The sequence below is a fragment of the Hesperophylax consimilis genome, chromosome 5, assembly GCF_061612785.1.
Source record: "Hesperophylax consimilis isolate HC1 chromosome 5, BYU_Hcon_1.0, whole genome shotgun sequence".
NCBI lineage: Eukaryota > Metazoa > Arthropoda > Insecta > Trichoptera > Limnephilidae > Hesperophylax > Hesperophylax consimilis.
In genome coordinates this window covers 27,409,411-27,426,279 of record NC_142840.1, presented here as the reverse complement: position 1 = coordinate 27,426,279, position 16,869 = coordinate 27,409,411, and the positions used below count along the sequence as shown (strand labels likewise).

The 16,869-nt window shown below is 36.5% G+C and overlaps 1 protein-coding gene across 2 annotated transcripts in view; it reads left to right on the top strand.

Annotated features, from left to right (window-relative positions):
* Positions 1–16,869, top strand: part of LOC149423727 (protein O-mannosyl-transferase Tmtc3-like) — a 347,668-nt gene that overhangs the window by 322,022 nt on the left and 8,777 nt on the right. For both annotated transcript variants that reach the window (XM_089631781.1, XM_089631780.1), the window contains exons 5-7: positions 12,150–12,265; positions 15,152–15,330; positions 16,366–16,621. In XM_089631781.1, the coding sequence (XP_089487907.1) occupies positions 12,150–12,265; positions 15,152–15,330; positions 16,366–16,621 (551 nt within the window). The remainder of the gene's footprint in view (positions 1–12,149; positions 12,266–15,151; positions 15,331–16,365; positions 16,622–16,869) is intronic.

Below are 16,869 nucleotides of genomic sequence, written 5' to 3'. Positions count from 1 at the left end.
CATGTGTAATCGTGGCTTTACTTTTGCGGGTAATGCATGTGTTCGGATAACAAAATGGCCACCCTCACATTTCAAATCTTGAACAGCCGACCGACTGCGAAAAATAATTATTATAAAGGTTTGTTTATATGAACGCTTTGTAAACTGCACACAAATAAGAAATTTATCATATTTTTTTTTTTTATTTGAGCTATTATGAAAAAAAAATGTCCTATTTTTTTCGTGAATAACATAAATTTATTTTTTGGAATAACTTTATTGAGTAAAACCTCAAATTGTAATATTTCATTATTGAAGACAATATTAGCGATTTCTAAACGAAAATCTGAAACAGAAAAATCAGAAAAGGATACGGTCACATCTAGGACTCGAACCCCGGACCCTTGCCTTGCCGGGGAACCGCTCGATGCATTGATTTTCGTTTAGAAATCGCTAATATTGTCTTCAATAATTAAATATTATAATTACCCGAAAGTTTCGCGATATAAGCGTGGAACACGGTGTATTATATTATGACAGATGACTCATAATGGCAAAAGTTCATTATAATATTCTGGGTAGAGGGATAAAATATTATGTGACCAAATTTGTAACATGGAGAGGAGTTTTAAATTTGGTGCTGCTTTTATATTATTAGTTTCGCTGCATCCATAAATTTACATAGTCTTGGCTATTGTCTATGTCTGTAGACCCTCTCCGTGGTTACAGGTTAAAATGACTAAATATTATACAGCTGGACTCGACTCGTTTCGGAAAAACACTATAAAATGTGGAGGAGTTTGAAGCAAATACGAGAATATTTCAATATTTTCTCTTGGATTCAGAAATACGTATTTTCTGAAGTCTCCCGTTTTCTAGTTGAATATAAACGGAAATCACAAGCCGCTGACTAATTTTAACATAAATTTCTGCACTTGCTGCATTCATATTTACCAGAGAAATATTGAAATATAAAAACGATAATAATTGAGCAAAAATGGTGAAAATATTTAATAAAACAGACTCGTTTGAAATAGTGAAAAAACATCTGCCTTAATTGCATTTAAAGATACACTGTGAATTTATTCGTGCCTATAACATAATAAATAATAAAACAAAACGTGGTTTTAATAATTTTCGGAGCTTACTTTGCGATTTTTTTTCTATTGAGGGAATTTCATATAATTAACGTTTCGGTTTGATAAAATCTTCAAAAGTTTTTTGGAACTTAAAAAACTTAAAGAGCCTCGAGAAACTTGTTATAAATCGGCAGAAATCGGGTAAGAAATTGTTCTTAAGGCGATGCACTACGTAGTAATGCAAAATCACGCATTTTTTGTTTGAAAATTTGGTGGCCTAGGAATGTTTCAAATGAGTTAAATACTGCGACTAGAATTCATCCTGGCCTTTGAAATAATCGAGTATTTTTAGATAAGTCTTTTTATAAGCCCAGAAAAAAATAATGTATTAAGGCCTATGAAAACTGTTTAAAGTTCAAAATCTCCTACTTACGAAACCATTTTCGGTTATGCTTTTATTGTATAATATGTCAAATTAAGTTATTTATAAAATGATCGAAAAACATTTAAATTTTTATGCCTGAACATCCACAAAATAAAATAAAAGGCACTTTTTGGCCATGTTTTTTTCATGCATATATCAAAAAAGGTGGATGGTGTTAAGCGGAAATTTAAGCCCTATCGTCATCTACGTAAGGTGTGTTATTGATAGCGGCTCGATTCAAAATATTACACGACGTAGTGCATCGCCTTAAGGAGAAAAATATTTCGATTACACATTGTTTTAACCGCCTTGAATCTGAGCAGATAGTAGATGTAAGTATAACATGAAGTAATTAAAAAATGTGTTAGATTATTTTTAAATTAGTTATTTAATTTAATTTAGCCTTGTTTACTTATCCACCCCATCTTCCCCTCAGCGCCCACTTCTAGAAAACTCGAGGCTCTCTCCTCTTATCTCTAATAGTATACATTTCTATTCTTACTCTTCTAGCGTTCCCCCCTCCCTTTCCTACCCCTTCCTGCCCCAGCAATCTGGGACCAAACTCTGATGAAAACTCCAAGATGAAAGTTTTTTTAATAAAACAAAGATAGTCATGTGGTGAGTTAAAAAATAAAAAAGTTCGCACCGGTGCAGTGTTGTTTGCATTTTACCAATTTTCATTCTAGGAATCTAAAAGCAAGTATATTTGCACGTGAATTTATTCACCACAATTTAATTTAGTGTTTGAATTTCTCATTTGTTTTCAATAGTGAATGAATGAATGTTATTAACTCACTTCCCGAATACCGATCGAGTTGAAACTCAGCAGGTAAACTCGTCGCCGATGACAAAGTATTCTATCAACCTTTGGTGGCAACCCGCGGACATATATATGCATTTCTCTAAAATCGGGTGGCATTATATGATACACGAAATAATTTTCGGTCCTACCCGATCGGCATTTGGTGAGGTTGGTAGAGTTTGTCGACTACAGTTCCTGACTACGAAGGTTCAATCTTCAATCAAATCGAAAAAAAAAAGGTTTTTTTTTGTTTAAAAGACATTTAAAAATAGATGTATTATAGTAAAAAAAAAGTTTTTTTATATTGCTTCATAAATTTTCGTTTTCTAGTTGTTTCATAGTGTTTTCAAACAAGTAAAGGATTGTATTCTAAACTTTATGCGCACAGTCTCACCCGCGCTGTGAAAGTGGGTTCTTTACAGAGAATCGGACCGTTGAGGAGCTTTGGCGTTATGAAATACACAGTTTTTTATATCTCCAGTTGTGAAAGTTGGAAATATATACATTTAATCGTTAAAAATAAATAGAAGGCACCATTTTTATGCGATAATTTTCAACTGTGCATTTTTTTTTAAATATCTGAATAAATGAATAATGTTAAACCTCAGGCGAGGGTGCGTAGTAAAAGTAAGTAGTAGTCAGTAACAATAATCGAAAACCGACACAGTCACATATAAGATTGTATTGGCAACTGTCATCTTTTATAATGTTTTTCATTTCAGTAGATGGCCTCCGTGGCCAAGGGGGTAAGGCTCTCGACTGCGAATCCGGACGTCACAGGTTCAAATTAATTAATAATAATTTATTCTTTATTTGCGGCAACTTCAACAATGGAAGATACTCTCAGGATCGCCCTGGTGAAATTCATAATATAAACGTTGGTTTAAATGGCTTTAACCATGTTTGGTGACCAGATGTTTGGTACATTTTGGTGACATTTTGGTGACCAGATGACCAGATTCTACTGTCGAATTTGGCAGCCATCTCTGGTCTGGAGCCCCAAAATACCTGAAAAAAACCCTTGACTCTGTTCAGAAACGGGCGGTCCGTTTGATAGATTCCCCAATCTTAACAAACGGACTGCAATCTTTAGAGCACAGGCGTCAGGTAGGTATGCTGTCCTTGTTCTATCGGTATTACAATGGAAGATGCTCTGAGGAACTAGCGTCATTGATCCCTTCGGCACCGGTGCGTAGTCGGGATACACGCCAAACGCGCGCCCAACATTTGTACACAGTTGACACTTGTCACATGAGAACGGGTCGCTTCTACGATTCGTTCTTAAGTTCAACAGCTCGGCTGTGGAACGAACTGCCGGCCTCTGTGTTTCCTCCCTCCTACAACATGGGACTCTTCAAGACCCATGTTCACTCCTTCCTCTCCACAAAAAGACCCTCCACACAGCATCCCCAAAGATGACATAGGCCCTGAGGGAAATTATTTTCTTCAGGGCCTCCTGTGTGGAGTAAATATAAAAAATAATAAAAAATATAGATATGAATAGTCAGGTACATCCCCACCTTCGTCTTCCCCATTTCCTTCCCCTTTACACTACCTTCAGCCTTACAACATACCCTATTTGATTATGACATAGTATTACTGGCGACGGGTGAAAGCATTTGGAACACTTGTATAGTAACATATATAATAAATAAGATTTTTTTTAAAGTAGGAATAAATTCCCAATTTCCGGAAAAAAGGTCAGTTCTATTTCCGCTACGACACATATTCCAGAAATGCTTTTTGAATGAACTATGTTATTTTCCTGGAAACAATGCTATCAGAACCTATTTCGGGTGGTCGAATTTCCCTCTGCGAAGTGCTCTTTCGTTATCGTACTATAACAACATTGATTTTGTGCAATATGGCAGGCCTTTGATTTTTAAATACGCCGGGAATGAAGGCATTAATAATAGAGGTATTTCCCGCGGGGTATGCGCGCACCTGCAGAAATTCTATCGAAGGATAAGAATTTTCAAATGAGCAAAAACGAACTGCGATCACGTCAACTAGACGTAAAAAATCCTTTTGCGTTAAAATGGATTTCATATTTTTCATCAAATAATTAATTTCTGAAAAAACGGTAATAATTGTATCAGCACGTATTTGAAATTCAAGCGATCCATCTTACACCAAGTAGCAATATATCTGTGTGTGTCTCACAGTAATGTCGCAAACTCTAGTTCTCCAGGGAGGGTCGTCTCTTCACGAATTTCCGCCTCCGTGCCTTCAATAATGTGCAGTCCCGCTGCACTCTGCACTGTGCACGACCTCCATTCTCCCGCTTTATGTAATATGCACGCTAAGTACCGATTCACCTCGATCGTTCGATGAGCGCTAAAACCCACCTCCTTATGCCCCGTTGTTATCAAGCTCCGTGCTCCGCAGGTAGGAAACAAATTGCACGCTTTTGTGCAGCGTGTTCGCTGTTTCTGTGTTCGCATCGGCCACGGTCTCCCGACGTCGTAAAAACGGTTCATTTATGAACGTCTCCAGGCATGATGGAGTTTTCCGCCTAGGCGCCATATTGTTTTTATTTTTTCCCGCCACTTTGCAGCGCCGAGGCAAAACTCCGAGACGTTACATTGTTTGCGCTTCTCGCCTTCTCTGATAATATTATTTGCGAGCATCGGCAAATTGTTTGTCTTCAATCGAAAATCGGTAATATGTTTTTTTAGGGCTGAAAATTGGCGCGAGACTATTTCGGCTTCGTCTACCCCGTCTACACCGTGTTCCCAGCACGAAAAATTGTTATTTAGGAGTTTCCGATCTTGATAAACTTTTCTTTCTCAGAAAATTGTATCCAAAAAACAACGTAAATTGTTTTACCCTCATAATTATATCGGTTATGTTGACGTTAATTATGCCTGCAATTTTATAGACTCCATCCCAAAAACTACATCATTGATTCAGTCTAGAAATAAAGCAGCAATTTTATGTAAATAGTTTTGCGAATCTAATATTGAATCAACCATTAATAGCACAAATAACAGATAATGCAATGTTTGATAAATTCTGTACGTACTAACACATAAATTGTGGAATTGCTATTAACCAAACGCGATTCCCTCTGCTGAACTGATATAAATTCCTATATAATTATTACAAAACATCAAACCGAGAAGTTTATTTAGCGCCGTGGATGGGCTCCACCGCAGCGGATAAAAACAGAGCCTTCTAAGTAGGTACTAGTACTAAATGGAGGAAATGTTTTTTGTGATACATTTGTATTTCTCCGGGAATTCTCTCTGCAGGGACTGTTACATGTTTAACGTGTTTTCCATCACCTTAATTTATATTTACACCTCTCTTCTCTGTTTTCATCCAACCATTCGCCCCATTTTCCTCTCCCAATTTCTCCCCGTACTTACATTGCCAAAATGAAAAATATTCCGGGAAATCACGTGACTTTTTTGATTTAGCGAATAATTTATAGATTTGAAGTAATAATGGCGTAGTTTTTCTTGGTGCAGAATGACTGTTTGGCGTGTTCCCTCGCAGTACGCGAGGTGTAATTATAACTTAGGCTCTGTTCCCTCAATTCACACTTGTTTTTTTTTATTTTAATATGGAAATATTGTTCTACGCACATTTATAATATTTATGGTTAGCGATTTTTTGCCGTTCCGTCGGCGAGATTTATGCGTTTGGCTACTTTTGAGCAACTCATTTGAATATTTATACAATAAATGACAGTAAGATTTATCGAGTAAACGTAAGGATTATTGCTCTATTTTCATTTTTCTGCTTCTACTTTTGTAGAAAACTTTCGTAATAAGATTTTCCTCGAGAAAGCACTACTTATTTCTAGTTTTGCGAGGCGGTAAAATATGATTTAGTGATATTCGAGAGATACCATCTAACCTTTAATTGTTTGCCTACACGAAGGTACTTTACAATTTTGGGTTGCAAGAAATAACATTATTAAAACGTTTTGCTTACCCATTTGTAATAATATTATTATGTTCGAGAAATATACAGTTATTCTATTTTCCTATTTAAAGGGGTAAAAAAACTTTTTAAGAAAACCGATTATGGTTGCAAAATTTAAAATCCTCGTACAACATATTTTAATTTTATTATTTTTAAGGATAAACTAATGTTTAATAGACAAGGTTTTTTATGGATTACACAAAGGATAACGTGTTATTTTTAAGCAATAATTACTAACCGGAATCACCTGAAAAAATCCTGTAGAGCACCTGACTGGCAATCAGAAGGCTACGGGTTTAATTCCCGTCGCTGGGATGTATTTTTTCTCCAATATTTTTTCAATTTAAATGGGTATAGTAGTGGGTATATTCAGGTTAATAATTATTACTTAAAATTATATTTTTTCATTTTGTTCATTTTCTCTTCCATCGCGATACACATTTTTAATAATTCTTTACGGTACCTACCTATGAAGTAAAAACTTTTGATCATTCCAATTTGTATTTGTTGTAACTAAATTTCATTCGAAATGAATTTATTTGGAACTATGATATCTAATAAATGTAATTTTGTATTTGTTACCACGAACATCCCCTTGCCGGGAAAACTATCGGAATTAACTTTTTGCCAGGTCGGTAGCGGGAAGCGACTGCATCCACCATTCTACATATTATCATACAAACATCCCCGAGGACTCGTCGGAGCCGATGGAGCACGGATCCCAGCATTTGATAGCGACTGTTTCGTGTTAATCGACTGAAGCATACAGTTCCCGCTCGTCTCCTGGGGTTTGCTAAATTCAGTATGATTTCACTTCCGCCAATATTTCCCTGCTCCGCAATAGCCAATAATATCCTGGCGCTGGTGCGGGTTCAATGTGGGCTTAAAGGGTTTGCGCATTAACGGCACTGATAAGGTCGCTGCATATTTAATAATATTATCATAAATTACATAATTAAATTCCCAGCGTATTAGCTCGGAGCGCGGTATGATGTCTGCTCTCTTCACATGTATGCGCTCCTGATACTCGCTCATCAGTTTTAAGCTTTAATCGTTTTATTTTTATCTAATTACCTAGAGTATTTTTTTACCTATTTATCTGATCTTCCCGGGGCTAGAGGAACTACAGCTTGTACAATTTGTAGGATATTCAGATTTGGTACGTAGGTACGTTTGGTAGTAAGGAGCTCTAGTAAAAAAATATTATGGATTAAAAATATATATGCATGTAGATCAACAAACGCTGATTCTGAATATTTAAGAATTATTATACGTAGAATTATAAATAAATAAATAAATATAAATAGTCATAATAAAAAAGGCATTGGAATTCCTTATTAAGTCAAATCAAGCAAAGTTTATTCTGATTCTCTCTTCTACTGGAACTCCCTCCCTGGATGTAAAAAAGAGCTTATCACTCTGCCTTACTGTTGACTGGATTACACCAACTTAAAAATAATAAAAACGCTTTTTTATTTTCTCCTTTCATGCATTGACAATGGCACCAATCCTATTATTTGTGCGTTATTGTCTGAAAGGTTATCGTCAAAGGTGGGAACGTATTCGTTCAGCAAGCCTAACGAACGCACCTCCCTTGCGGGGCAACCTTTCTACCGATGCGCGACGCTACGTATACTTTGAATAAAATAAAGACGCGACATTTAGGTTTTATTGGAGACTGCACGTCACCGAGTGAGCTCTATTTCCCGAGAGACCGCCAAATGTTTTCCATCCATCGGATACGCGGTTTTACCTAGGCGCGCTTTGACCGCGAGGTACCTGCTTAATGCCACACGCCATCTGTTTAAGTTAGTACCTACGTATTGGGCTGTTACTTCTTCGTATGTCTGCAGGTATTATGTAGAAACTACCTACTATTTATAAGTAAGTACTAAATTTAAATGAAAGTAATACGGGTGAGAGCATTTTTCAGAACATGCATACTCTTTGATTTCTGCTGCGGTTGTGACATAGAACTCAAGAAATGCGATATATACGTGTTTCGTGATCCAAAAGTCTGACCAATCGGGTCTTAAATTTCCAATAAAAAAAAAATTAATCTTATTCTAAAATTCAGATGCGATGTCATGCAAGTGTAAGTAGACAGAGTGCGTGCTAAATCGCCTAGAACCAAAAGGTATTAAGTCGGTGGCAACATTGATTTCCATTCAAATCTACATGGACGGCATTTCTAGTGTGTATCATCTATTCAGTGGGTAGTGGAGAGTGCTACTACTGTCTTTTTGGGTAATGTGCTAGAACAAATCCGGCGAACATTAACACTTATTCTTACTATATTATTCATACTCAACGAATGACTACATCTCGCATGTGAATTTTCTATGAACAAAGGATGGATGATAAAAAAAAATGCTTGTTTTAGTGCGTAATTTTTTTTAAACATAAAATATTTTTACGGCAATTTTGACTATAGATATATCTTTGACATAATATATTATTGTAGTATATTGTATAGGTGTTCGTGCACGGCCGGAGATAGCCGATGTTTGTCGAACGTTGCCGACTCTGCTCGGAGAACGCGGGCAGTGGGCAGTGGGGAGCGCGGGAGCCCATTCTTCTAGATTCCTTCCTTGCAGTTAGACTGCACTGTACTTTTTAACAACTGAATTATCAATAAACTAAACTTCGTATAAAAGAACCTTTTATTTAAAACAGTAAAGAACATTACAATTATGCACTTTATAAATAGATTTTGAACATTTTTCACCAGCGTCATAGGACTTAATGGTTTATTAAACTTATCCACCTGTCACATTGACAATGTGGTTTTAAAATAACATTACATTCAGTCATGCTGTGTCATGAAAATTAGTTTAGAGTTAGAAAATGTCGATATACTAAAAGGATACGAAAGTTATACGACTTTGAAGTCCCATTTGCCAAACCCACCTTTTACTGCACCCTCAACAACGAGTTGTATTGTCTACGTATAATCAACGAACGTTGTGTTTGCAGCACCCTCAACACTGAGTTGTATTGTCTACGTATAATCAACGAACGTTGTGTTTGCACTAAATTCTCAAGACAACACATATTAATGTTCAAAAATAGTTACATTAAAAAATCACATATAAGTGTACATCTGTGTCCAAATCTCGTAATGCTTATTTATAATTTCGTACAGTTTCCAAACAGAACGGCGATTTTTGTTGAAAGAATGGAGCTCAAAAATGAATACTCAAAAAGTAGTATTGCCTTATTTTGACATCTTTCATTGGAGTTGTTCGTGGCGCTTTCCTTTTAAGTTGTTAATGCGTTTCTCCTTGTAAAGAAATGTTTCTCCCCTTCCTCCCTGAGGGACCCATTCAGGGATTGCCCGCCAATGGACCCATCATCTAGACTCATCTCGCTAAACTTTTCCATTCTCTCCGCCCCGCCCCTGCTTCCCGCCTCCTGCTTCCTGCCCTTTCATCCTCCATAATAACCGGTCATTGCACCGCCGAGGAGGTGCTTCCCCTGGGAAAATAACATTTGCTTGTAATGATGAAGCCTTGTTCAGATGTTGATGAAACCTTGTCTTATTTCATCAAGGAGAGGGCTTATGTTGATGTTTATCCAGTGTTTATGTTGTATTGTAATAATATTGATATTTTCATTATTAGTCATGGTGACCGGATAAATCATCACAATGATTATTCATCACATCTTTAAAAAGTTATATAAAGTCATGGAAAGTGATGAAACAAAAACTTTATTAACTGGGTTAAGTAGGTTAGGTTAAAAAAATATTTTTTTCATCGTTTGTAATGACTTTATATCACTTTTTAACAGTGTGTTGAATTGTCACTGTGTTGATTTATCATGGAACCATTATTCGTCTATTTTATTAACTAAACATGATACTTTTAGATAGAGAATCATTTTTCGTTAATAATTGTATATGTTTACGATCGAATTGCAATATACATTATGAGAAATAGTTTAAGAGTGATAAAATAATTACTGTCACAATTTGTTCGCATTCTTGTATTATTAATTTTTAAAATTCCCACAGAGACATGTTTAACTTTGTTGAGGCAATCTATTTCCTATAAGAATATTTATTTTTTAAATTTATTTCTCATATTACAATAAAATACATATATACAGGTAGCAGAAGTCGGGGACGCCCAATGAAGACATGGCACAATCAAGTGAATCAGTTACTTGAGTCGGGTCATGTCAAGAGTCAGAATAATAGAAGGGTTTGTATGAGACGATATATGAATGTGAATGAGGCAAGGAGTGTGTGCTAAGACTGTGTTTGGTGGTCCGTTCCCTCGGCCTACGTACAGTCAGTTAACACTGACAGATTACTTTCCCAATATGTGTGTAACATTTCTATATTCTGTCATAGTAATAAAATTCTGAAAGGTGTCATTCATTTTTTATTTAAAGGAATATTGAAAATGATTTGTAAATCTGCTCTGGAATAATTTAAGGAATTAATTAAATTCGATGTTTGTATTTTTTTACGCTTTAAAATAATTTTAATCATTTATTATGTTCACTGAAATCGCAAAAATCCCTTCTGTGTAAACACCATTAATAATTTTAATTTGCACAAAGCAAAACAATAATGTGATTTTGGCGGAATGGGAGCTGAATAAAAATAAATTGTCTGAAACTCGTTAGAAATTAAAAATAACAATGCGAATCATGTTTATAATATCCGTTAATCGATTCTTTGAATTCGATCATACTTCTCCCACAGTGACAATAATCTAATACGCGTGCTGCAAAAAAGGAGAGAAAATCGTAAAATAATAAAAAAATCGTCTTCTCCCTAATAGAATCAGGTGTTCTATCTCACGACTTAAATGTGATTTATTTCATTGCGGGACATTATTTTGGACGGAGATATATTTCAAATGTAGAATATTGGAATAGAGTCCTGGAAGATAACAAAGGAATTCCGTATAGCGAAAGAAAGAAAAAACAGAGGAACAAGATCGACTCGAGATATTTCAAATTTTCTCGTTTTTTGTGTTCGGGATTTTTGGTTTGAATTTTGAAGTTTATTACGTTTCGGTATCAAGTATCAACATTTAACATTCGCATCCAAACCATAGGATTATATTCTAGTGGTTCTGTGAACGTTTATTACGTTTCGGTATTATTGAACATTTGCATCCAAACCACAGAGTTATATTCTAGTGGTTCTGTGAACGGTAGACCTCGCGTTCAAAAAGTATGTTTCTATTTTTCCCATATTCAATAAATCAAAACGAAAATATTTATAAGTAGGTACTTATTAACCTTTATAAGTAGGTACTTTTTGAATTCCAAATAAGGAATTATACAATTTATCCAAAGAAACGTTACTATCCCAAATAGATTAAAATATTTCTAAAATCTTAAATTTAATGAACCTAATGGTTAATACCCGTCGTGTGCCGACTCTAAATTTTCGCCGTGGTTATATTTTCATAATAACTTACCTTTTTTTTTGCAAAATTATTTTTTTGTAAATTGTGCAGTCTTAACGAATAATGTGTTTATATAAATATATTTTTTAAATTAGTTTATAATCTACCAGTATTTTTCATTTTACAGCTGCTTACATGCAGAAAATGATTTTTTGATCTTGCATATCGGCTACTGCGGCGCACGACAGGGTAAAACATCCACCATCTTTAACCGGAACCGAAACGTAACAAATAAATCTACTGAAGGATGAAATGGCAAATGGTCAATTATTCCAAATTAAAACAGGACTTTATTTATTTTACCTAGAATAGCTACTTATATGCAGAGAAATGATTATTTGATCTTGCGTATCGGCTACTGCGGCGTACGACAGGTTAAAACAGCCACAATCTTAACCGGAACCGAAACGTAACAGACAAAATGGCAAATGGTCAAGTAGTCGGAATTAAAACAGGACTTGGCTACGCTCAGTCAATAATATTATATATTTGGTTGTTTTCAGGCTGGAGGTACCTGGGCCTGACCATGGTGTGCGTCGCGGCCGCCATGCTGTGCAAGGAACAGGGGATCACCGTGACGGGAGTCTGCGCGCTGTACGAGCTGTTCGTTGCGCAAAAGGTTTGTACTTTTAAAAGCTTTTGGTTTGTGCTTTTAATTACTCGTTGATTGTGCTTATTTTGGTTTGTGCGTTTAATGACTCGTTGATTGTGCTTATTTTGGTTTGTGCGGTTAATGACTCGTTGATTGTGCTTATTTTGGTTTGTGCGGTTAATGACTAGTTGATTGTGCTTATTTTGGTTTGTGCGGTTAATGACTAGTTGCTTGTGCTTATTTTGGTTTGTGCGGTTAATGACTAGTTGATTGTGCTTATTTTGGTTTGTGCGATTAATGACTAGTTGATTGTGCTTATTTTGGTTTGTGCGGTTAATGACTAGTTGATTGTGCTTATTTTGGTTTGTGCGGTTAATGACTCGTTGATTGTGCTTATTTTGGTTTGTGCGGTTAATGACTATTTGATTGTGCTTATTTTGGTTTGTGCGGTTATTGACTAGTCGATTGTGCTTATTTTGGTTTGTGCGGTTAATGACTAGTTGATTGTGCTTATTTTGGTTTGTGCGGTTAATGACTAGTTGATTGTGCTTATTTTGGTTTGTGCGGTTAATGACTAGTTGATTGTGCTTATTTTGATGTGCAACTGAGGCCTATATTAGCCGCCTAAGAAGAATATGAAATATTATGATTAAAGACTATGGGTACTGAAGATTTTTTATATCGTTTCGAGGCTTGTTAATGTTACATTAGTTTTGCTTACCTTAATGTTACGATTTTTATCTAAATTATTATTTCCTAGTAGGGGTAGAAGGGGAGGATTATATTGTTTATTATTTTATTACATTTGAATTTATAACCTCACTAGGACAAGCCTGTGTTAAGATTATTAATTTGATGGTTAGTATCCATCTACTTGTGGACATTATTTTTTTATTTATTTGTTTTATTTTTACTATTTTATTTTATATAAATCTTACAAAACTGATTATCGTTCAGTTATTTGATTGTATTAAATATCTATTTTTTACGTATTTATTGGTTTACAATACACATTTTTGTATCAGTAAGTTTTATTTCCAATACAACAGGTTATGTGTACGACCTAGACTGTAGGTATAATATTACAAGTAGGGATAATATATTATAGAATTAAATGAACAATCTTCCTTTTTCAAACTCAAACATGATATTCCGTAACATCGCAATAATAAATTAGTGTGGGAATATCTCAAGTAGAATGTCGAACTTTGCAAAGGGTCAAGATCGTGGTCGGTCAGGAGATAAATTGTACAGCATTTAATAAATTAACTTTTGTCTGCCCGAAACCATTACTCGCTTTGTGCCCGAATTGTGTTCGCGGAAGGGAGGTCAAAGGGTCCGGCCCTTTCTCGGTGTTTGTCAAACCTTCGAATAACCGTCTGGCTCCTCAACCCCCAATTCCAAACTCTCAACTCACCACCTCACCACCTCACCAGCCAAACTTACAGCAATCAGTACCTACGACCTAGGAAATTATAACAATTCAGCCTGTTTGGAAAATTAAATTAATGTTTGTAATCGATCGTTAGACTGAAAGTGTTAATAGTGATAGCAGCCTCATTTTAGCATTATCATGTATAATTATTATAAACTAATAATCACAAAATAAATTGTTTTGAAAATCCTTATAATTATTTTATTTTTATTACATTAGTAGATACATTTATTCACAAAATAACATAGTATGGAGTACATAATATATAATGCTCTGAATTAACTAATAACAATTCAGAATGTTTAAAATGTGTACAAGTCCTATTATGTATTGTGATATTAGGAACCAAATACTCCAGTTATGCGTGATGTACTTTTATTGTTTTTTCTTCAAACTATCTACTAACCATTATGCTAATTAGATTCTTACACGCCCGTTTAACGTTGGTGTAATAAAGCCGGCTTTCAGCCTGGTTTAAGATCGTTTTAACCAGCGAACGCCATGGTAATAAGAAGTTTTCACTGTTCTGACCTTATGCGCCGCATTATATTTACACCACGTTTTTTTAGTAAGGCTGTTAGTGTGTTATTATCTAGGTATGAATAATTTTGAGTGATATAATTTTACATTTTTACCCACGGCAATAATTAACCATTTTGTTATTATTGGACCGATGTACGGCGTTTTGCAGATTTTAACGTTTATTGTTTTTATTTTATTTTATTTTTATTTATTTATTAAACGCCATAAAAGTCTTTTACAGTAATGTGAAACATTAGATTATAAGTACACAGTTCAGGGCTGTCAGAGACTTGACAATTAAAAATAACATTTTTATTTATTTATTGTTGGGATTTTGTTATATAAATTCGGTCCCAGATATCATGTAGATATTTTTTGATACTTTACCGTATAGCTCCTCGGGACCTCGAGATCCGATATATTTATGAAAACTTTTTAAAAATATTTTCAACTTTTTGTGTACAAAATTCAAAATATTCGGTCGCTACGGGGTTGATTATTGTCTTTTAAAATGCGTCGAAGCGTAGACCCGGCTCCAATATTTTCTTAACCCTTTGCCAAAAAAAAAAAATTAACCGAAATGCTGTTGTTGTTTTTTGGGTTGTTTATTTTTGGGTTCTCTGCGGTAGATTCACCGATTTCCCGCTTGTACCACTAGTTTCCGGCAACCGTGTCTAAATGTCATTTTTCAAACATTCAACGCTCAATAAAATTCATACGAACTTGGAAACTTCACAAGTCAAACAGCCTTCGGTCATAAATATATATTATATTTTGTAGATACTTTGGGAGGATTTCATCCAGCAATGGATAGAGAGAGAGATTATATTATCATAAAAAAATTTAATTAAATAAAACTAACCATCACGCCCTTTTCCCAGCTTGTCACGTTCTCTTTGTTTCAATCCCATCCATACATCGTAATTTGTATAATAAATATAATGTGAATGTTGCAGGTGCGCGTGTGGGAGGCAGGCGGCGCGGTGCGCGGCTGGGCGGCGGGCGCGGGCAAGGGCGGGGGCGGAGGCGGCGTGGGGGAGGCGGGGCGCCGCGTGGCCGCCTTGGGCGCCGCCACCCTCGCGCTGCTGCTGGCTAGGCTGCACATCATGGGGGCGCAGCTGCCCGTCTTTACCAGGTCAGAATACGCTATATACATCCTCACACTAGTAGATGCTCTCAGTAGCCAGCTACTTCCCAACCCTCAACTACCTACCTTCAGCCTCACAACATACCCTAATTGGGGATTACAATACCCTAATAGGAATAAAAAATCAAACCGGAGTACTGGAAAATTTGTCTGCACCCCCGGCATAGGCCTCTTCTCGGCCTAAATTCTGATTGAGAATTTGTCTCCACCCCCGGAGTAGGCCTCTTCTCGGCCTAAATTCTGATTGAGAATTTGTCTCCACCCCCGGAGTAGGCCTCTTCTCGGCCTAAATTCTGATTGAGAATTTGTCTCCACCCCCGGAGTAGGCCTCTTCTCGGCCTAAATTCTGATTGAGAATTTGTCTCCACCCCCGGAGTAGGCCTCTTCTCGGCCTAAATTCTGATTGAGAATTTGTCTCCACCCCCGGAGTAGGCCTCTTCTCGGCCTAAATTCTGATTGAGAATTTGTCTGTACCCCCGGAGTAGGACTCTTCTCGGCCTAAATTCTGATTGAGAATTTGTTTGTAACCCCAGAGTAGGTCTCTTCTCGGCCTAAGTTCTGATTTGAGAATTTGTCTGCACCTCCGGAGTAGGACTCTTCTCGGCCTAAATTCTGATTGAAACTTGTTCTACACCCCCGGAGTAGGACTCTACTCGGCCTGAATTCTGATTGAGAATTTGTCTGCAACCCCAGAGTAGGTCTCTTCTCGGCCTATGTTTTGATTGAGAATATTTTTTATATCTTATCTTATTCCTAGATTTTCATTTTTTATATCATTAGTAAGAATGCCTTGAAATATTTAAAGCGATCTTTGAACTAACAAATTTCCTGTCCACAAGAGTTTTTACAGTTAAGTTCGACAAATTTAGTTCTTTAATATCTGATAGGAAAACATTTTGGTACAAACAGTCAAAGCGATGAAGTAATTTCAACCTTATCGCCAGCCTGAGGAGTTGGTATTTGTGCCTGAATTTGAATTTAATTTGAGAAAGTTTTTGTAATATGATCTCTTTGCATTTGAAGGTTCGACAATCCGGCCTCCGTGGCCGTGACGCCTGCTCGCCAACTAACCTACAACTATCTGGTGTCCGTGAACCTGTGGCTGCTGGCGCTGCCCTCGGAGCTGTGCTGCGACTGGACCATGGGCACCGTGCCGCTGGTGGAGGGCTGGCTTGACTCGCGGAACCTCAGCACGCTGCTGGCTTACGGGGCCGTTTTCGCTCTGGTGGTGTGCGCGTGCCGCACTCAGTCCAGGCATCACTCCACCGTACTGTTCATGGTAAGATATATACTATCAAAGTTCTATACACACATATTCCATGACAGCCTCCATGGCCGTGATGTCTGCCCCCTAGCTGATCTACAACTATCTGACGTCTGTGAACCTGTGGCTATCCTAAAAGCTGCACTGTGACTACCTTGGTAATCGTGCCCCTGGTAGAGGGTTGGGTCGACTCCAGTAAATTCTGCCTAACAAGAACAAAAATAAATAAAATCACTTGTGTCATCACTCCTTCCTTGAATGCC